Below are 23,222 nucleotides of genomic sequence, written 5' to 3'. Positions count from 1 at the left end.
ATTGGCGTTTTTGTGGACAGTAGATGGAACAGTTAAAGAGAACTCTAGTGCCCTTGTGAAAATGAGAACCAGGACAGGTTCTAATTCGAGAGAGATGTGAAGAGGCACTGAGTGTGGGATAAGACAGCATGCAGGGGGTGGTGGCCCAGGGGCGGCTGCTCCAGCAAAGTCAAGGCCACACTCTTGCCCATTGCAGAACACCCCTGGATGGGGTACGCTGGGTGCCAAAACACTGATTGGTGGGAGTCCTGATGGGCTTGACATTTTTAAGAAGGAACCTAAAAAAGAAAGGCCGCATATTATCATCATGTTTTATGAAGTTAACATTTTCACCTCAAGTTTTATTTTTACCATTATTTTGTCTCTGACTGCCGCAGAGCAATGAAATCTTTGTTCAGTGTTCTGTGACATTTCTGAGCACACCTCCTTATTTGACGATTAAGCAGTCATGTTAAGGATTTATAGCTCAAAAACACACTTCTAGCAATGTCACTTGCTAAAGGTATGCTTGCTAGAGAGTTTCAATCTGTGCTTTTCCATCTCCGATATTTAAATTGAATTATAATCATACTTCAAGACCTCATTTTGAATACAGTGTATTTAAAATTAGTACAATTGGTAGATGATAAAGTATGGAATTTCTTTAAAATTCCTTTGAGGAGGGGTGCCTGGTTGGCTCAGTTGGTAGACCATATGACTCTGGATTTCAGGGTTGTGAGTTCAAGCCCCATGCTGGGTGCGGAGCCCACTTAAAAAAACAACAATGACAACAAAAAAAAAACAAAAAACACCTTTGAGGGAAAAATAACCTCATAGTTGGGTACTGTATTCTGTCTAAATAAATAATATCTTGATACTATGATAGGAGTTTTAAGTATCACTAATATTTGTTCTCTACCTGCCTGTGTTCTTACTACAGATAGCTTAGGTTAAAAAGTACACACTAGGTATGTGGAGTGTGTGGAGGGGGTAATGTGAAATTGATTCCTGGATAGAGGACAAGCTGGCCCAGAAAAAGCAGCCATCCTTTGCATGACCATGTTTCTGAAATCCCCTCGGGTCTTCCAAAAATATGTTAAGTTTGGTTTAAATGTAATACTTTTGGGAAAAAGAAAGCAAAGATGTGATATACAGGAATTAAATTTGTGAAAACTTAGATAATTTATTTCTGTACTTTCATCATAATTTTAACATGAATTTGCTAAAAATTGCTACATTTGAGATGCAGAGTTCTAAGATACAGTAAATGTGCTTAATTTATATGAATAAATAGAAACATTTTGATTTAAATATGTATACATAAGAAATCAGATCATATCTGAAAAATACAGGCTGAGAATAATTTTAAATAGATTGAGACCAAAAAAATTGCATGAACATTAGTTTTAGTTTTCTGGCTTAAACCTGTTTGCCATTGTCTTCCAGGGACAGTGCAAGAAGACCCTAGGTCATCCTCTGTGGCACTCCGTGGCACAGCCACTGATGCTGCGCCTCAGCGTGAGGTAAGCGCAAAGCTCCCGAACAATGTTCTGCAGCCTCGTCAGAAGTTACTGATGTTCTCAAAATCACACCTGCCTCTTGCACCAAAACCGCTGTAACATCCTTCCAAGGGAGAGGCCCAAAGGCTTGACGCAAGCACACGGGAAAGACACGGGTGTGGTGGGAAATAAGGCTACAAGTTTATGTAAGATGTAAAGTCATTTTAGTCATTCGATTACAATAACGAACAAAACATTTTACATGGTGAACTATGACCCACGTGCAGAGACGTGCCTCAAACAGCCATGTGACCCGCACTCAGGGGCACACGGAAGCTTGGCTGACGCTCAGGGAGGCCCGCTGCTGGGCCGCAAGCCCTCCCCCTCTGCGGGGGTCTCCCTGCTGCTCAGGGCCGGCCCCCTCACCTCTTGGTATGTGTTCACGCTCCACACAGGACTCTACTTCAGCACGCGTGTAGTGGAGCCACACTGTGTGCCACGGTGCTGTGTTTGTGAGGTCATCCACGTGGTATGTTCCTTCTGTGCGGTGGTCCATGATGTGACTATGGTGGAGTGGGCGTCCCCATTCTACTGCTGAGAAAACTCTGGATGTGTGTCTGGCTCCAGTCAGGAAAACAGGAGCTGTATCAGTTATTTTAAAGATTTCTTTATTTATGACAGACAGAGAGTGTGCACGTGCACAGCAGTGGGGAGAGGCAGAGCGGAGAGAGAATCTCAAGCAGACTCCACGCCCAGTGCGGAGCCCAATGCGGGGCTTGATCTCACGACCCTGAGATCGTGACCTGAGCCAAAACCAACAGTCGGACACTTAACTGACTGAGCCACCTATGTGCCCCATGTATCAGTTATTTTAACAGAGACATTTTATTTTATTAATTTATTTTAAACAGCTTTATTTAGGTGCAATTGATATGCAGTCGACATACATGTTTAATGTATACAATTTGACGCACACAACTGTGAAACCACAGTCAAGGTAACAGATGTACCCATTACCTCCAGAAGCTTCCTTATGCTCTTTCTCGTTGTTGTGGTAGGAAGAGTACACACGAGATAAACCCTCTTCACCATTTTTGGGTGCACAATACAACATCGTTAACTATAGGCACAGTGTTGTGCAACAAATCTCTAGAACTTATTCATCTTGCATAACTGAAACTTCATGCCCGTGGACTGACATCACCCCATTCCCCCTCCCCGCCCAACCCCTGGCAAGCACATTTCACTCTCTGCTTCTGTGAGTGTGACTATTTTAGATTCCTCGTGTAAGTGGAATCACGCCATATTTGTCCTTCTGTGACAGGCTTATTCTATTTCGCATGTCTCTGGGTTCATCCATGTAGTAAAGACATTTTAAAACAGAGAACTGATTAAACAGGCATCAGAGGACTAACAAGGCCAAAAACAAACAGTGAGGGAACACCGAGGCAGCAACTGCAAGGAGTAGCTACCACCTCTGGGGCTTACGAGGCAAATGGACGGGGCTGGGGTTTCAGAACTCGGAAGCCTAGAAGACAGGCTGGTTCACGTTCACAGAGTGCCAAAGGGAGCTGCAGACTGGGCCAATGACCTCTGGGAGGCAGGGCTCTGCAGACGATTATAGAATCGCTATGCTGTGGACAAGAGGAAATACCCAAGTCAGAGATTGTCAATGCTAATTCCTTGGTCCCCCACCATGGTCCACCAGTCAGCATGGAGCTGTGGCACACAGGGTGGCAAATGACATGACATTTTGGCCGGGGACTGTCTCTCAGTGGAACCAGTGGTCCATGCCTCTAACTCACAGTGAGTTCCATAGTCATTGAACATACGATGGGACTAAACATACTCAAGACCTGATATGACCCATGGCCTGGGGCTGTTCCTTGTAGAACAGTCTTGTAGGCAGGATTCTACGTGATCTCTAAGATCCCTGCCACCTGCTGTACAAATGCTATAAAATTCCCTCCCCTGAGTCCGGGTAGGACGAGTAGAATGAGATAAGACTATCAACTCCCATGGTTGTTACTAATCAGTTGACTTTAAGTGAATTAAAGGGGAGATGACCCTCGGTGGACCTGACCTAATCAAGTGAACAAAGTGAACAAAGGAGTTTGTGTCAGAGAGACATTCTCCCATTGACCTTGAAGAGGCAGCCCCTAGGAGTTTGATAGCCGCAAGGAAAGGAATTCTGCTAACAACCATGAGAACCACTAAAAGGACGCCAAGCCTCAGACAAGACCCCAGCCCTTTCCAACACCTTGATTTCAGCCTTAGGAGACCCTCAGTGGAGGATCCCGCTCTGCCGCGCCCAGACTCCTGACACGCAGAACTGTGAGATAATGGGCGGGTATTGTTCGAGGGTGCCCATTCTGTGCTGATTTGTGGAGTCGGCAAGAGGAAGCTAAGACAAACAGTAAAGCAAGAGCAGTGCCATGTCCAGGGCCAGTTGAAGAATGCCATGCAAAGACCTGAAAAACGGTGGGCTACTTGTCTTCATCAATCCTCCTCCATCGCCTGTTTCTTCTGTGCAGAAGCACACAGATCTTGGAGAATGAAATCGTTCATCGAAACTTAGTCACACGGTGACTCCAACTGCAACTCCTATTCCGTATCTGGTATCTTTACTGGAGGAAAAGATCTCTCACACCTGTCTTATCTATCTTACAAATGCTTTTTTGCCTTTTAAACCAATTTCTAACTTTCATTTTGTACACATATTAATGATCTCTATGGTCTTTTGGCGGATAGTAATTATGAAACAACATTAGCTTCCATACATATATCTATTTCAGAGATATTAAAATGTAAAAAAAAAAAAAGAGTGCATCTTACAGTTTGTAAAATATGGCCAATGACAAACCTGAAAATAACTGCAGGGAAAAGCAATAAAATGTGGCATGCCGTATTCAGAAAATGATCAAACAGATCTCCTGGAAATGAAACTTAGCTGGCAGGAAAAATGAACAGAAGGGAGAATTAGTGAATTGTAAGACAAATCAGAACAGGATGGAGAGAGAAAATTCTAGAAAATATAGCAGAGAGGATAAACATAGCAGGAGTGAGGTGAGAAGTTCTAACCAGCATTCAGTCCAAGCTCTGAAGGGTGAGTGGAGAGAACACAGCAATATAAAAAGGCCAATATAAAAAAGGTGATAAAAAGGACATCACATAGTTAAAGATAATGTAGTACATAATAACTTTGGACCATTTCAAAATATGAAAAAAATTTCATATCAATATGTAAGAAAAATCTGAACAAATTATTAGAAAATATCACTTATTCAAATCAACTCAAGAAAAAATGTGAAAAGGCTGAATATTCCTATAGTTATTAAAGAAATTGAATCTGTTGTTAAATATCTTCCCACAATAAAACTCTAGGTCCAGATAGCTTCTATCAAACATTCAAGAAGAAATAATTCCAATCTTACTGAAATCTTTCAGAGAACAGAAAAGGAAGAAACACTTCCTGTGATGATTGATTTTGTGTGTCAACTTTACTGGGCTACAGGGTGCCCAGACAGTTAAAACATTATGTCTGTGAGTGTGTTTCTGGATGAGATGAACATTTGAATTGACTGAGTAAAGCAGATTGCACCCCCATGTGGGTGGGCCTCATCCAATCAGTTGAAGGCCTGAATAGCTCACATAGGCTGACCCTCTTGTGGATAAGAGAGAACTCCACCTGCTTGACCAAATGGGCTGGGCATTGGTCTCTTCTTGACTTGAATAGAAATGTTGTCTTTCTTGGGTCTTAAGCCTGCTGGCTTTTGGACTGGGACTTACACCATTATAGCTCTCTCAGACCCCCGGCTTGCTGACTGCAGACCTTGGGACTTTGCAGCCTCCATAATCATGTAAGCTGATTCCTTTTAATAAATTTTATATATCTACAAAGTTAAAATGACTCATATAAAAATAAAAAGATATGCAAATAAGTAAATATATATGTGTGTATGTATGTATGTATGTATGTATTACAAGGAGTTGGCTCACATGATTATGGTAAAGAACCAATGAGAGGTAGACAGAAGTAGATAAATGGACTTCTCCTGATGGATCTTTTCCTCTGGAGAGCCCTGACCAACAAGGATTTTGATGCCCAGAAGTAAAGTGCTGCTCCAATAAATACCTAAAAATGCAGAAATGCCTTTGGAACTGCGTGATAGGCGAGGCTGGGAGAGGCCTGAAGCACAGCTAGAAAAAGCCCAGATTGCCACGAAGGCTCTGTGAGTAGATTACAGGTGTTCTGGGTGATTCTGGAGAGAGCCAGGAGGGAAAAGTGGGGAGCTGAGGAAAAGGCCTCCATCTTCTTAGAGAGCACATAAATAATCACGACAGAGCGCTGGTGGAATATGGATGTGAAGGGCTGTTCTAGACAGTTCTCAGACAGAAATGAGCAAGAGCTTACTGGAAAGCCAAGGGAAGGCAGACTTTGTTGTAAAGTGGCAAAGAGCTTGGCTGAACTGTGTTCTAGGGTTTTATAGAGGGTAGAACTTGCCCTATTTAGCAGAGGCGAGTCCTCATTACAGGAGAGAAAGGAGTTGATAGAAGGAATCGTCAAGCAGCGAGGAGCCAGAGGGGAGAATACTGTGTGGAGGGGCAGAGACCCAAAGGGAGGAAGAAGCCCAGGAAGATGGAAACAGACGTTGGAGCTATGCTGCTGTGAGCGCGGGCTGCCTGGGGCCACGGTAGCTGGGACGGCAAGGAACAATCCTCCCCTGAAAGCCTCTGAGGAGCCTGGCTCTGCCTGCGCGCTTCTAGCCTCTAGAACTTCTAGCATCGTCAACAGGTCGCTTGCACTTTCCCTGTAGGCTTGTCCGAGGCTCTGCCACACACTATAGACACTGCTGAGCCTTCAACAGTGAAGGACAGTGAAGGCCTCGTGGAAACAAAGACTGTATCAGCTGAGAAACAGATGACTCACGAGATCAGCCTGCTCTCTGCCCAAGATCCAGTGGAACGAGAGTTAATTAGGAAGTGAATGAAGTGCTGAAGGAAATCGAGCTACGGTCACTTTTTATGGAAAGTAGGATGGTGTTGTTGCTACATGTTCGCTGTTCTGTTTTGATGAGTAGAAAAAAAGCCTTTTCTTCTTGATCCATTTCCACCCCTGGATTCAACAGACTATGCTTTTGCAAACTGAAATAAAACATTTTTTAAATTAAAAAAAAAGGAATGAGAAATTAGAAGTTTGGAAAATTCTCAAGCCTAACCATATTGCAAAAAAGGAGAAAGCTTTTTTTGAGGACACCAAGGGTATTGCTGAATCACCATTTGATAAAGACGTCATGGCTGTGACTCGCGAATTTAAGCAGCCCTGTCTGCAAGGGCCGGGAACAGAGATGGCATTAAAGCAGCAAGGACACTGTCAGTTTGAAGCGAAGGGGACCGAGAAGGCTGGCGGAATGAAGGACTGGATTTGACAGTGCTGGACAGAGCACTAAGCTCTGAACGTGCACTATTCCTTAGGAAAGGGAAAAATGACCCTGAACGCAATTCAGAGACCACAAGGGCTGGGGCGCCTGGGTGGCTCAGTCAGTGAAGCGTCTGCCTTTGGCTCAGGTCATGATCTCAGGGTCCTGGAATGGAGCCCTAAGTCTGGCTCCCGCTCAGCCAGACTTCTCCCTCTTCTCCCCAGCTGGAGCTCCCTGTCACTATTTCTCTCTCTCAAATAAATAAAATCTTAAAAAAAAAACAAAACAAACCCAAACCAAACAAACAGAGACCATAAAGGCTGACCCTCTCACCGCAAGCTCAGGGGGCAAAACTATGTCTGTCCTCCTTGGTTTCAGAGGGCAGAGTGGCTACAGAGTACCAGGAGGGGATGCTGTCACCTCGGTGGGCCTGGATGGGAGGACGTGGAGCAAAACAGATTATTCTCGCTTCTTAAGATCTACTGGAATTTGCCTGTTTGGACTTGCCTGGGACCTGCCACTCCTTCCTTCTCTCCTGTTTCTCCCCTTTCGGAGTGGCAAGGTCTGTCCCCTGGGCCTGTCCCACCAGTGTATCTTGGAAGCACATAACTTGTGTAGCTTCACAGATTCATGGCTGGAGAGGAATTTGCCTTGGGGTGAATCTACTTCCGGTCCCTCCCAGACCTGATTTAGGTGATACTGAGACAGGACCTTGGACTTCCGACTTAGAGGTTGTGCTGGAATGAGTAAAGGCTTTCGTGGATGTTGGGGTGAAATCCAAGAATTCTGTATGTGAGAAGGACATGAATTTGGGGGGACCAGGGACTGTAACTATAAAATGAATTGTGTCCTCCCCCGCCCCCAATTCTTATGTTGAAACCCTGATCCTCCATGTGACTACCTTTGGAGATAGGGTTTTTATAAGACTATTAAGGTTAAATGGGATAATAAGAATTAGGGGCTCTACTCTGATGGGATTGGAGGGCTTCTCTCCCTCCTTCCCTCCACTCTACCTACCCCCACCCCTCAGTGAGAATGCAGTGAGAAGGCGGCCATCTGCAAACCAGGAAGAGGCTCTCACCAGAACCCCACTGTGCTGGCACCTGGTCTTGAGCAATAAACTCCAGCTGCAGGAGCCCCCCACTTTGCAGTACTTTGTTTTGGCAACCCTAGTTAACTAAAACACTCCCAGATCATTTTAAGTGGCGAATGTAACTTGATAAGGACACTACTAGAAGGAAAGATTACAGTCTAATCTTAACTATGGATAAAAAGAATTCTTTTTTTAAAAAATCGGTATTTTGTTGGTTTTACATCTGCTGTGAAAAATACAAGTTTTTGTCTTAACTGAGAACAAAGCCTTAAGTTTTAGCCACAGATTTAACAGACTGTTGAGGGTAAGCTTATAATAATGATGCTCCCTTGGTTATTAAAGAAAATTGTATACAACCCAGAATTCTGGCTGAAAATACAGAAGCATCTTTGAGCTGTAGTTCTGAATTTTCACAAGGACGTGCATGGTTTCACCTGTGCTGATAGCAATGGTAGTCCTTGGAACAATTCAAAGATAATATACATTGTTTTCCATATATTTCATTGTTATCACCGAAAGGTGGAACAGCTTTGTGAAACACCAAATCTGACCTTTTGAAAGACCTTAGCTATACAATGGTAAGTCCCATGAAATGTTGACCATGAAGAATTCTTTTAAAAAATTGCTGAACTGAATCCAGTTATATACATTTAAAAAAAGCACAGAATGACTGATTTGGTACTATCCCAGTAAGGCAAAGTTTGACACTAGAAAATGAACCATATAACATATTAACAGATTTCAAAAAAACCATGAAAATATCTGATTAAATTCAGTATATTTTTAACATACAAAAACAAAACCCATCAACACAGCTGGATACAGAAAAGAACCCTTTTAATCTCATAGAAGGTATCAGCAACAGCCACACAATCCTCAACAAACAGCCTTTTTAATGCTGAAATATTGAAACATTTCAACTTTTTCATTTAAGAACAGGATAAAGATGCCTGTTATGACTATTTCTATTCGATATAATACGTAGGGCCCTTTCAATATATTATTAGAATTAATAAAAAAGTTTAGCAAGATGGTTGACTTGCTAATATACATATACAGAAATATTTACAGAAATCAATATATGAAAATCAATATTTGAAATAAACTGTACGTCTAGAATATATGGTATATGCAGAATATATTGAGACTGCCATGTCGATATACAGATATCAAATGGATTTCTAGATGTAGTTGAGAAATATTATGTAATTACCTTTTTTTTTAATAGACATCATTAACAATAGCATAAGAAATCGAGTATTTAGAAATAACTCTAATAGTAGCTAAAAGACCTCCCGGAAGAAATATTATAAAATTGTAAAGAGAGACATTTGAAAAGGCCTAAATGAAATAGAGAGTAACACTATATCCCTAGACCGAAAGTCTTGATATTGTAAAGATCTCAATTCTCCCTTAACTGATCATGTATCAGTTCAACCAACATTCTATCAAAATTGAAGATTCAATAGACTATATCAAGATTCAATATAGTCCTGATAAAAATCCCAATTTTTCCCCATGGAACTTGAAATGTATATGGAAATGCGAAAGAGCAAGAAAGTAAGGATGTTTTTGAAGATGAAATTGGCTGAGCTTGCTCTACAAAATGTCAAGACATTAAAGAACTACAGTAATTAGGGGTGCCTGGATGGCTCAGTGGGTTAAGTGTATGCCTTCAGCTTGGGTCATGATCTCAGCGGCCTGGGATCGAGCTCTGCATCGGGCTCCCTGCTCAGCGGGGAGTTGGCTTCTCCTCCTCCCTCTGCCCCTTCCCACAGCTCCTTCTTTCTCTCATAAATAAATAAAATCTTAAAAAAAGAACCACAGTAATTAAAACAATATGGTACTGGCAAACGTGTAGATACATAGACCAAGAGAAGAGAACACTATCCAGGAAAAAAGATAACCTGTGGATACTTGACTTATTATAAAGCTAGGACTGCAGAGCAGGGGAAAGACTATGAAAACACAAGCGTCCAAGTGGAGAAAGATGCTTGCACCGCAACAACTAGCAAAGGCTCAAATGCGGAGTCTACGAAGAACCCTGTAGCAATAGGAAAAATTCAGTCAGCTCAGCAGGAAAGGGACAAAAAGCTTCACAGGCAATTCATAAAAGAGGAAATCCAAATAGACAATACACACATTAAAAGTTCTAGACCTCCTGAGATAGCACGACACAGTGACTGCGGTGCAAGGCAAGCAGGAATGAGGACGGCATTGCTTACTATACACTCAAGCAATCCTGCACATCTGTGCCAGGAAATATGTCTAAGGATGTTCTTAACAGCTAAAACAGGAACAAACCTGTTCAACCGGGGAGTGAATAAAGGAATTCCAGCATATTCGTACAATGAAATACTGCAGAGCAGTAAAGATGAGTAGGCCACAGCTATACACAACAGCATGGACGAATGTCGTCAACACAACGTTGAGGGATGGGGTCACTGGGTGATGGGCATCAAGGAGACACGGGACGGAAAGAGCACTGGGTGTTATATACAACTGATGAACCTCTGAAACTAATAGTACACTATATGTTAATCAATTGAATTTAAATAAAATAAAACTTAAAAAGTCTCCACAGTGTTGAGTGAAAAACACCAGACACACAGAAGAACACAGTGGGAACAAAGTGAAACTGTGGCTGTGTCCCGGTCAGCCGATCAGCAGGGATGCTCTCTGCTACGCCGGCCTGGGGCGCTCAGCTGGGCCTGCATCACTCGTGGAGAGCCCTGCAGACATTTCCCACAGCCAGTGCTGCGGCTGGACTGGCCGTCATGGTTCTCATTATGATTGCAGGACTCATTTCAGCAACAACCTTCCGGGAACTCTGAGGAGCTGAGACTGATCACTGACAGTCCTGCAGAATACATACAGAGCAGGCCCAGGGCCACTTTCTATAGGCGAATTGAAAGTATAAGCCTAGGAATGAGGGTGTGGGAAGGGAGAAGCAGGGTCACTCAAGTGGCCAGGTGTCTAGGTCACCCAGGGCTTTCTGAAAGAGAAACCCTAACCCTGCGCGGTGGGGACAGCCTCCTTCCTTCTCTGGCTGTTTGGCTGGGAGCCGTGGGATGCAGCTGGCAGTGTGTTTATTCAGGATGGATGGCTTTTGAATGGGAGGCCTCCGTAATCAAAAGCTGAATGTCAACCATTTAAATTACCATCAGGCACTTACCCCGCAGGAGTGTTCAGGGATGCATACCGAATGTGGTAAACCTCTAAACAAATGCAAAGAGGTGATTATTGTACCTAGGATGGTGTCCTGTAGGGAGGAAGGAAGTTGTGCCTGGGACACAGGAGAGACTTACGCCCTTTTCCCTCTACTTGCTACATCTCATGCTGAAAAACACAGTTCACTGAACAAAGAGGGAGAAGACCAATGTCAAGGGAATAGCTGGTGTGGTAGAGGACTGTGAACCCCTGCGGCTGTGATCAGAGGTTGGGAGGGTGGAGTGTAGGCAGCACAGCGAGTGAGGCGGGAAGACTTGAGTTGCCAGTGTGCACCGTGATGACAGCTGGATGAGCACAAGGCACGAGGACCCTATGGGGGAACACATCTACCAGCAGTAAGTGACGGGCTGGCTTGCTGGTTTTTGAGTCCTAACCTTCAGCGACAGGCTTCATGACTTTGTTGGGAACCTTGCTGATTTCTTAAATATTAGCCACAGAGAAAATGGAAATAATGAATAGGAATTAATCCAAAAGCGGACTTTTAAATTCTCCACACCAGAAAAGCACCGATCAAATATTACGTGAATAGTGTGTCCTATTTCACAACCGGGGTCACACGAATTTACGGTTGAAGACACTGTCTCCAATTTGAGGAAAAAACCCAGGGCATCTGGGGACTTAAGCCATGTACCTGATGCTGCCCTGAACTGAAAACAAGTTCAGGAAAAAATTTACTACGCAGCAGAGATTTCTGCTTTGCACATCATCAATTATTTCTGCTTCTAATTATTTGGCCTCTCTGAAGAGTTTGTTCTGCTGGCCCAAGAACGTGCTCAAACAAAGCCTTAGGCTTTTCTTCATCAGTGAAGGCTCCAAGACTAAGGGCTGCTCAGGCCACGTTTTCTGTAATGTCTCCCAGCTCCCCCAGAATCCCTAAGTCCCCAGTTACAGCTGCCATCACCACCACAATCACCACAGGCGTAATTTTATGTGTATTATCAAACAACGGAAATTCAACTGAGTAAATTTAAAGGTCTAATTGGCTTCATTCAACAATTTACGAATCAGACTGCATCTCATGTAACAAACAGAAGGGAGCCCGAGGAGTAATACACAACGGAGGGACTGCATAGGCAGAAACAGGTGGTGCAAGGACTTTATTAGCAAAAGAAAGACAGGGTGGTGTCAGGGAGGTCACCTTCTCTTAGCAGGAAGGGCATCAACAGTGTGATGAGGGAATGCCAGACTGACTGGCTTACAATTCCACCGCTGGGAGAGGCTGAAACAGCACTTAGATTACGTGTGAAGCCTTGGGGGAGCTTAACATAAGTGACTCTATTTCGAGTATATTGTTTCTTTTTAAAAACATCAAATACTAAGTGTACGAAAATAGCAAAACACTGTTTTTCTTCTCTAGTATCCTACAAAACACTGTGAGCACCCAACCCCAAGAAAGCTCCCCCTTGTCTTCGGACCCATCCTCTCCTACACAGAAATCCTGCAGCTGTCTCTGCATTTTAAGACATTTTATAACTTTGGAAATGACTAAATTACGTATTATATGATCTTCCAAACTCGATTTTAAAAATTCCTTATTAACGTAAAGGGTGTTGGTCCTGAGTGCCAGTGTTTCTGTGCTGTTAAGGAAGCAGGGGTTTGTCTTTGCAGCATGTCATGAGGCTGACTAGTTTCCTGCACTCTCGCCTACTGCCTAACGCAGCATAGGGGAGGAACAATTCTCCCCTCCTCTGTCTCTGGGTCTCTGGCTGGTCCTGAGAATTAAACTGACATAAGAGATTAACAAGAGAAAAACACACAAATTTCAACTGAATGTTGACTTGTACGTGAGAGTCTCCCTAAGAGAAGCAGTGGCCAGAGCAGGAAGCTCTTAGACCTTTTAGACCAATCCTATACGGAGACTTGACATGATAAAGGGGTTGGGGCAGTGGGCAGTGAATGCAGAAGTAAATAGGAAGATACGGGCTAGTTAAACAAGGTTTGTTTATACAGCCTTCCTGGTCCCAGATATCCCATCTCTGTGATAAGGATGTCTTCCCTCCTCCTGGTACAGGGAGGGCACCTTTCCCAGCGGAGATTTATCGCCAGCTTTTAGGAAGACAAAGGAGGGCCAGAGTGTCCTTCTTGCACTGTTTTTCAAGTAACTTTAATTCAAAATAACCAATACGCCAAATTGGCATACCTTCATTAGGGACCCCGCAGACAGAATTCCTCTCTTTAGTTTCTGGCTCATTTCTCTATTACCTACTCTGAGTGGAATCCACCTTTCTTTTGACATCTTAGCACTTGCTCTTTTCTTTCTTTTCTTTTCTTTTCTTTCTTTTTCTTCTTTCTCTTTCTTTCTTTCTTTCTTTCTTCCTTTCTTTTTCTTTCTTTCTTTCTCTTTCCTCCCTCCCTCGCTCCCTTTCATTTTTAAAAATATTTTACTTATTTATTTGAGAGAGAGAACAAGCATGAGCAGGGGAGGGGCTGAGGGAGGAGGAGGGGCAGGGTCCGACCTGGGGCTCCATCCCAGGACCCCGCGATCATGACCTGAGCCGAAGGCAGACGCGTCACGGACGGAGCCGCCGGCGCCCTGCGCCCGCGCTCAGCAGTGGAACGGAAGGATGCGTGTGTGCGTGCGGAGCAGTGCTCGTGCTGCGGTGGGAGCAGAATGCTCCTCTCAGCAGCCTCTCATGTTGAAATACCGCTAACAAAAATACTCAAATTATAGTCTGTTGTTGAGAAAGATTGTAATCTTCACGACTGACATTAAGAACTGTGAATTCTAAACAACGAGCTTCTGATTTTTTTTTTCTAGACAGATCCTGTTGAGAACATATTTGAGCAGAACCTCAAGATCCAGTTTTACATCAGTTCTGGGTCCACATCTCCGTCCTCACACAGTGGCGACGAAGCCGACCCAGTTAAGGTGCCTCCCTGGGGTAGCTCTGCTCCCAAACTCTTCCCGTGTAACAAAACAAAGGGAGAACGAACCCCACTGAGAAAGAGAGAGGCGTTTCTCTCTAATCAAATACACTGCTTGCTTGGCACAGTCCCTTAAAGGGTATTAAGGTTAACTGATAACACTGGAAGATTTGAAACTCACATGAGAACACTATTCCCGAAAGTCAGTAACAAATGACAAAGCTTCCACGGGTTCTTGAAGAACAGGCTTCATGACTGTGTCTACTGTGAACATTCAGGAGTCAGGATAGAGCAGGGACTTAAATATTATTACATCAAGTTTGGGGTTATGTATAATTAGTAAGCTATAAACATTTGCGACAATGCTTATTAAAATTTGAGATATTTTTTATTTCTATACAATGGTACGCAAAACAATGCTTCATTGGCCCTTCCTTCATGTTAATCAGAGACTGTGAGTCTCTGCAAAAGAAAACATTCCCTCCAGAGGTCCAAGGGTCTGGTGTCTCTCAGCTCGCACGCTTCCTGCTCAGAAATGCCACTCCCCTCCTGCTCAGCATCTCCTTCACCCCTACTAATCTGGGCAGGGATTCTTTCCTGCTGGCCTAGGAATCCGGGGGCTGGGCCGCAACTTGCAAGGGGAATGTGTAGTTTAGTTGGAAAAGTTTCGGAGGCCCTTGTGGCCAGGCCAGACATTATCTGCAAATTCTGCGCAGAGCCTCTGCAATTTTGATAACAATTTTATCTTAATTTTAGTAACAATTTTATCTTACTGTTTTAAAAGTTTAATAATGAAGTATTTCCATCATAGATCTATCACGAATCCATATAGCTACTAATGTACCCACAGCTCACAAATTTAGCAAAACACGGCCATTTATGTGTCAGATAAAAGGAATTAAGATGAAATGGCAAGCACCGCACACATGAACCGCACTGTCCTCCCTCCTGGGAGGTTAGCGGACACCGGCCGACGTGGGCATTCTTCCCGCCGCCTTCTTGCACTCTACGTCGCGTGCATGTGTCCTTCAAGTGTGGGGACTGCTGAGCTGGCTTGAAACGCTCACACAGTCTCCCCACCACTGCACAACTAGCCATGCTGAGACGCGTCATTCATTCCGACTACGGTGTGGTGTTCCAGTGTATTGGTACACTTAGATTCACAGGACAGTGCTCCTTTTGAGGCACATCTGGGACGACTCCATTTCTCACTACCACAGTTTCTCCATTATAACGAGACTGCCGGGTACCTGCTGTTTCTACGGTGGTCCCCTCCCCCCCAATCCACTGTTTCAGTCATCTGCAGTCAACCAGGGTCCAGAAGCAGATGACCCTCCACCTGACCCGTGCTCAGAAGGTCAGTAGTCCCCTGACACCAGGTCACAGTGCCTACAGCATTCACCTCGCTTCATCTCATCATGCAGGCATTTTATCATCTCACATCATCACAAGAAGAAGGGTGAGCACAGGACAAGATGTTTTGGTGGAGAGAGAGAGAGAGAGACTACATTCACATAACTTTTATTACAGTATATTGTTAAAATTGTTCAATTTTGTCATTAGTTATTGTTGTTAATCTCTTACTGTTCCCTATTTATAAAGTAAACTTTTTCATAGGTATGTATGAATAGGAAAAATACAGTTTATATATAGAGGGTTTGGTACTATCTGTGGTTTCAGGCATCCACTGGGGGTCTCTATACATACGGGAGAGTTGTTAGTTATTTTCACATATATGCATATTTTCAATGTAAATTTTTGGCAATAGAGTGCTTTAATTTTGGGGAAATAGTTATACATTTTATGGAAACTTTGCAGGTACAATATGATTTATTTTTACTAGACTACTGAAGGCTGCCATCTGATTTTCTATCACCTCTAACACTTCAGCGTGTATTTCTTACAATTAAGAATATTCTCCTACACATACCATAAGAGACTCTTAATCATAGGAAACAAACTGAGGGTGGCTGGAGGGGAGGAGTTGGGGGGATGGGGTAACTGGGCATTAGGAGGGCACGTGATGGAATGAGCACAGGGTGTTATATAAGACTGATGAATCACTGACCTCTACCTCTGAAACGAATAATACATTGTATGTTAATTAATTGAATTTAAATAAAAAATTAAAAAGTTAAAAAAATACTCCTACATATATATACACCCACAGTACAACCACGGAGCCTCATCATGATGCATTCCTGACCCCGAGGCCCCACTCAGGTTTCACCGCTTGTCCCCGTGGCTCCCATCACAGCAAAAGGGTCCTGTTTAAAATCCTGCTTTGCGTGTGCTTGTCATCTCTCTTTGTCTCCTCCCATCTGCAACCATTTCTTAGTCTTTGTTTGATTTTGTGACCTTGACTCAAAAGCCAGAGGCCAGAGTCGAGTTGAACGCTCCTCGTTTGAAAAATCAAAAGAAGTTTCCTCATGGCTTTATGCAGGTTATGCATTGCTGGCCAGAATATCCGAGAAGTGATGTTGTGGTTTTTTTCACTGTCCTACCAGGCGGGATGTTTGCTTTGACAACTGCACTAAGGTGGGAGTTTTCAGGCCTCTCTTTTCCTTTGTAATTGATAAGCATTTTGTAGAGAGGTACTTTGAAAGCATTTAAGTACCCTATTGCTCACCAAACTTCCCGTTTATTTATATCTGTATGGACTCATGGTTTCTTATTTTATTCAATGGCTTACAATCCCTTAGCATCATTGTTTATTCTGGTGTTCATATGGTCGCAGACGTGCTCTGTGTGAGCCCTTTGGTACTGTGTCCTTTTGACGTGCCTTCATCATTCATTGAGCACCTTCTTTCTATCTGGCAGAACACGATGCATCAGCTCATCTAGAAGGTATTGGCCCAGCCCTACATTCAGCCACTTCTCCAAGGAACACGGATTGCTTTTAGTGGAGAACGGTCTTTGGAAGTCTTGCTCTGAGTGTTAGGTGTGCCCATTGCGATTGGAGTATCACTATTCCAGGCCCTTTTACTAGAGAAAATTTGTACATCAGTCTAAATGTAGAAATCTTTTTTTTCTTTTTAAGATTTATTTAAAGAGATAAAGAGCGCGTGTACATACGTGAGTGAGCACAAGTGGGGGGAGGCAGAGGGAGAGGGAGAGAAAGAATCCCAAGCAGACTCCCTGCTGAACACAGAGCCCTACTAGGGGATCGATCTCGTTATCCCCGAGATCACGACCGGAGCTGAAATCAGGAGTTGGCCACTTAACTGACTCAGTCATCCAGGTGACCCAAAATCAATCAATCTACCTACCTACCTAAGAACACTGAGTTCGTGCACACATAAATAACTAATTCCAATCCAACATCATAGGGTTCATTCCAGTTTTGTCTCTTTCCACATTTCTAACTTCCTTCTGTGACCAGTCTTTCCCATCTCTGCAGATAGCCTGTCCTCACCCCACGTGGGCTCTTCATCCACACTCCAGGCCCTGCATGTGCACACTCTTCTGCCTGGACCAGAGAGTTTTTGAGAATCAACTTCCACTTTTACTTAGCAACATGTAAAAATTCTCATTTCCTTATAGCCATGTCAACACTAACTGCCACCAGACATTTGAAATTTGTAATTCTGATGGCTATAAAGTGGTATCTAACTATTGCTTTCTTTTTGTCACGCAGAGGTTTTTAATTCTAACACCATAAAATTCATCAGTCCTTTCTTTTATTGCTTGTACTTTTTGAGTGTTTTCTGAGAAATCCATTTCTATCATATCCTGCTATCCCAAAAGTTCCAAAAAGGTTTACGATTTTGTTTTTCACATTTGGGAAATTCGATCTTTGCTTGCTAGGAAATACAAATCAATTTTTACTAGCATGATAATTGTCCAATCCCATTCATTGACTAGTCTATTATTTCCCTGGTAATTTGTACAGGTAAACCTCCTTTTCCTGTGCTTTGCTGCACTGCACTTCACAGATACTATCTTTTACAAATTGAAGGTTTGTGGCAACACCGTGGCAAGCAAGTCTCTTGGTGCCCTTTTTCCAATAGCATTTGTTGATTTCTTGTCTCTGTGTCACATATTGATAATTCTTGCAATACTTCAACTTTTTCATTATTATTATATTTGTTATGTGATCTGTGATCAGTGACTATGACTTCCTGAAAACTCAGATGATGGCACTTTTTAGCAAGTATTTTTAAATTAAGATATGTACCTTGTTTTTTCTTTTTTTTTATTATTGAAGTATTGTTGGCATACAATGTTATATTAGTTTCAGGTGTACAACATAGTGATTCAACAATTCTATACATTACTCAATGCTCACAGCCATAAATGTAGTCACCATACATTATTACAAAATTACTGACTATATTCCCTATGTGGTATTTTTCATCTCCATGAGTTATTTATAACTGGAAGTTTTTATTTTTTATTTTTATTACTTTCTTAAAATTTAAATTTAACATACAGTACATCATTAGCTTTTGATGTAGTGTTCGATGATTCATTAGTTGTGTATAACTGGAAGTTTGTATTTCTTGATCCCCTTCACCCATTTCATCCATCCCTCCACTCGTCTCCCCTCTGGCAACCACCAGTTTGTTCTCTGTATTTATTAGTCCATTTCTGGTTTTTTTGTTTGTTCATTTGTTTTATTTTTTAGATTCCACATATAAGTGAAATCATATCGTATTTGTCTCGGTCTTATTTCACTAACTACTCTTTAGGTCTATCCATGTTGCTGCAAATGACAAAGATCTCATTTTTTATGTCTGAATAATAATTTGTTATATATATATACATATTCACATCTTCTTTATCCGTTCATGTATTGATTGACACTTGTGTTGCTTCCATATCTTGGCTATCGTAAATAATGCTGCAATAAGCATAGAAGTGCATATACCTTTTCAAATCAGTGTTCTTGTTTTCTTTGGGTAAATACCCAGCAATGGAATTACTGGATCATATGGTATTTCTATTTTTAAATTCTGGAGAAAACTCCATATTATTTTCCACAGTGGCTGCTCCAGTTTGCATTCCCACCAACGGCCAATCAGGGCCCCTTCTCTCCATATGCTTGTCCACAATAATTTCTCGTCTTTTTGATAATAGTCATTCTGACAGGTGTGAGGTGGTATCTCATTGTGGTTTTGACTTGCATGTCCCTGATGGATGAGTGCTGTTGAGCATCTTTCCATGTGTCTGTTGGCCATCTGCATGCCTTCTTTGGAAAAAATGTCTATTCAGGTCCTCTGCCCATTCTAAAATCAGATTATTTGGTTTTTGGTGTTGAGTTGCATGAGTTCTTTATATATTTTGGATATTAACCCTTACTGGAGATAGCATTTGCAAATATCTCCTCCCATTCACTATGTTGCCTTTTCATTTTGTTGATAGTTACTTTTGTTGTGCAAGTTTTGTTTTTTTTTTTAAATTTTGGTGTAGTCCCAATAGTTTATGCTTGCTTTGTTTCTCTTCCCTAAGGAGACATGTCCACCAATATGTTGCAAAGTGTGATGTCCAAGAGATTACTGTCTATATTTTTCTTCTAGGATTTTTATGGTTTCAGTTCTCACATTTAGGTCTTTAATCCATCTTGAGTTTATTTTTGTGTATGCTGTAAGAAAGTGGTCCAGTTTCATTCTTTCACATGCAGCTGTCTAGTTTTCCCAACCCCATCTGTACCATCCTTTTTGTACTGAATGGTCTTGGCACCCTTGTTGAAAATCTGTTTATCATATAAGTGAGGGTTAATTTCTGGGCATTCCACTGGTGCGTATGACTGTCTGGATGTCAGTACCACACTTAACTTTCTAAGTGTGAGACCCCCAACCCTGTTCTTCTTTTCAGTACTGTTTGGGCTATTTGGATCCCTTGAGAGTCTATATGCATTTTCGGGTAAATTTTCCTATTTCTGCAAAAATATCTCTGAGATTTTGATAAGAATTGCACTGAATCTGTGGATCGTTTTGGGTAATATGGACATTTAACAATATTAATTCTTCTAATACATGAATATGGGATATTCCATTTATTGATGTCCTCTGGATTTCTTCACCAGTGTTTTGTAGTTTGCAGTGTACAAGTTGTTTGCCTCCATGGTTAAGTTTATTCCTAAGCATTTTTTTTTTCCTTTCCATGCTATTACAAATGGAGCTTTTCTTTCTTCATATATGATCATGTCATCTGTGAATATTCATATATCCTCTTTCCACGTAAATTTTAGAATAATATAGTTTATATCTATAACAAAGCCTTATAGTACCAGTATTTTCAAAGAACTGGCATTAAACCTGTATTTAATCTAGAGCGAATTGGCATCTTTCCTATGTTGAGTCTTCCAATTCATGAACTCAATATGCCTCTCCACTTATTCAGATCTTCTTGGACTTTTCTCAACAGCATTTTGTGGTTTTGAGCACACAAGTCTTGGATGTGTTTTGTAAGATTTATATCTAAGGTGTTTTTTTTTGTTTTTTTGTCGGTTTTTTTTTTTAGCAATTGTAGATGGTACTATACTTTAAACTTCAATTTACATGTATTGTTGCTAGTATTGTTGAGTATTGATTTTTGTATGTTGACCTTGTAACTTGAGAACTTGCTAAATTCATTAATTTCTAGGACGTTTTTGTTTGCGTGTGTGTATAGATTCCTTGGAATTTTCTATGATCATGTCATCTGAAAATGGGTATAGCTTTGTTCCTTCCTTCTTAATCTGTATGACTTTTATTTCCTTTTCTTGCCCTACTGCCCTGGCTAGATCTTCCACTGCTCTCTGATAAGAATGGACATCTCTTGTACTCACATTAAGGGAAATCAATTCGATCTTTCACCATTAATTATGATGGTAGCTGTCGGGTTTTTGCAGATGCTCTTTTTTTTTTTTTATCACAAATGGATGTTAAGTTTTGTCAAATGCTTCTTCTGCGTTAATGTATTATATCATGATTTTTTGTTCATTAGCCTATTAATATGATTGGTAACATTGATTGATTTTCAAATATTGGATCACATTTACTTTCCTGAAATAAATACAACCCTCATAATGTATATGCTTTGTATATATTGTGGAATTCTGTTTGCTAATATACAGTTAAGACTTTTGTATCCACATTAATCCAGAATGTTGGTCAGTAGTATATATGTGTGTGTGCTGTGCTTGTCTGGTTTTGCTGTCATAGTAATACTGGCTTCCTAAAATATGTTGGGAAGTATTCTCTTTTGTGGAAAACATTATGGGGAGTTATTGATAATAATTTTTTTTAAAGATTTTATTTATTTATTTGACAGAGATAGAGACAGCCAGCGAGAGAGGGAACACAAGCAGGGGGAGTGGGAGAGGAAGAAGCAGGCTCATAGCAGAGGAGCCTGATGTGGGGGGCTCGATCCCGTAACACCGGGATCATGCCCTGAGCCGAAGGCAGACGCTTAACCGCTGTGCCACCCAGGCGCCCCTGATAATAATTTTTTAAACAGTTGCTATAATTTTCCAATAAAGCTATTCTGGAGATTTCTTTTTTTTTTTTTTTAAAGATTTTATTTATTTATTCGACAGAGATAGAGACAGCCAGCGAGAGAGGGAACACAAGCAGGGGGAGTGGGAGAGGAAGAAGCAGGCTCATAGTGGAGGAGCCTGACGTGGGGCTCGATCCCATAACGCTGGGATCACGCCCTGACCCGAAGGCAGACGCTTAACCGCTGTGCCATCCAGGCGCCCCTATTCTGGAGATTTCTTTTTGGGAGTTTTTAAATTACAAATTTGGTTTCTTTAATAGTTATCAGGCTACTCAAATTACTTATTTCATATTGGGTGAGTTGTAGTTGTTTGTACTTTTGGAGAAATTGGTCCATTTCATTTAAGAGATTTCATTATGGATACATAATTTACTACTATATTGTGTCAACAACATGTTATCTGATCAAATGAAGTGTGGCAACTTCACCTCCCTTTACATCATTTTACTCTTCCCTGTTTGTAATATAATTGTGTTACCTATTTCTCTCTATGCACTGAGGGATATTAGTGTTATAATGTTTGCTTCAACCACCTAACATAATTTGGAAAATCCAGCAAGACTATACTTTCAGAGATCATTTCTATAGTCTGTTACTAGAGAAGTTTCTCTGAATGTGTAGAGTACCCGAAACCACAAGAAGGAAACACAGTGTCCCTTCCTGAGGGTGAAGCGGCTCCGTATGTTGTTTCTCCAGCTGCCCTTTGCTATTGATGATCGTTTTTCTCCTCCTTTGCGGAGTAAGAGGGAAGGGACACCTGTTGAGTGGTTTCTAAAAAAAGCAAAAAACAAAACCAACTATCCTATTTACCCATATTTTCACTCCTTCCATGTTCTTCCTTCATTTTGATTCCTTCATCTCCTTTCTGTGTAGAGAACTTACTGTAGCTATCCTAGGTATACTGCAGACAAGTTCTCTTAGAGTTTTTGAGAATGTTTTGATTTAAAAATCACTTAAAAAATTAGTGGGCTTTAGGGACACCTGGCTGGCACAGTCATTAGAGCATATAACTCTTGATCTCAGGGTTGCAGGTTCAAGCCGCACACTGGGTGTAGAGATTACTTAAAAATAAAATCTTTTTAAAAAATATTTTATTTATTTATTTGACAGAGAGAGAGAGAGCGAGCACAAGCAGGGGGAGGGGCAGAGGGAGAGAGAGAAGCAGGCTCCCCGCTGAGCAAGGAGCCCAATGTGGGACCCTGGGATCATGACCTGAGCCGAAGGCGATGCTTAACTGACTGAGCCACCCAGGCGCCTCTTAAAAATAAAATCTTTAGAAAAAATTAATGGACTTTATTTGGTGGTGGTTTTACATTCACAGAAAAATGTAGTGGCAAATACCAAGTTCTTACTTACCTGTCTCACCATTACTCAGCAACCCCCTGCCCCAGTTTCTTCCACTATTAACAACTTACATTAGTGTGGTACATTTGTTACAGTTGTGGGCCATTATTATTAACTGAAGTCTATCGTTAAGGTTCACATTTTGGATTATACATTTTACAAAGGTACAACTGGATAAATGGCAAATGGGTAATGACATGTATCTATCACCATGGTATCAGAAAAGTGCAGTTTCACCGTCTTAACAATTCCTGTGCTCCGCCTACTCTTCCCTTCCTTCCTCCTCCTGCAATCCTGGAAACCACTGAT

The 23,222-nt window shown here is 41.7% G+C and overlaps 1 protein-coding gene and 1 non-coding gene across 2 annotated transcripts in view; both read left to right on the top strand.

Annotated features, from left to right (window-relative positions):
* Positions 1 to 23,222, top strand: part of LOC121100132 (serine/threonine-protein kinase MRCK alpha-like) — a 48,006-nt gene that overhangs the window by 5,103 nt on the left and 19,681 nt on the right. Inside the window, 2 exon segments of the mRNA XM_040620318.1 lie at positions 1,426 to 1,502; positions 13,981 to 14,091. Of these exon segments, the coding sequence (XP_040476252.1) occupies positions 1,426 to 1,502; positions 13,981 to 14,091 (188 nt within the window).
* Positions 22,127 to 22,338, top strand: LOC121100175. The gene has a single exon (XR_005831910.1). It is a non-coding gene; the product is annotated as a small nucleolar RNA U3 (small nucleolar RNA).

This window comes from Ursus maritimus, unplaced genomic scaffold (genome assembly GCF_017311325.1).
Source record: "Ursus maritimus isolate PB19 unplaced genomic scaffold, ASM1731132v1 scaffold_34, whole genome shotgun sequence".
Lineage (NCBI taxonomy): Eukaryota > Metazoa > Chordata > Mammalia > Carnivora > Ursidae > Ursus > Ursus maritimus.
This window is presented reverse-complemented; position numbering and strand designations above follow the sequence as displayed.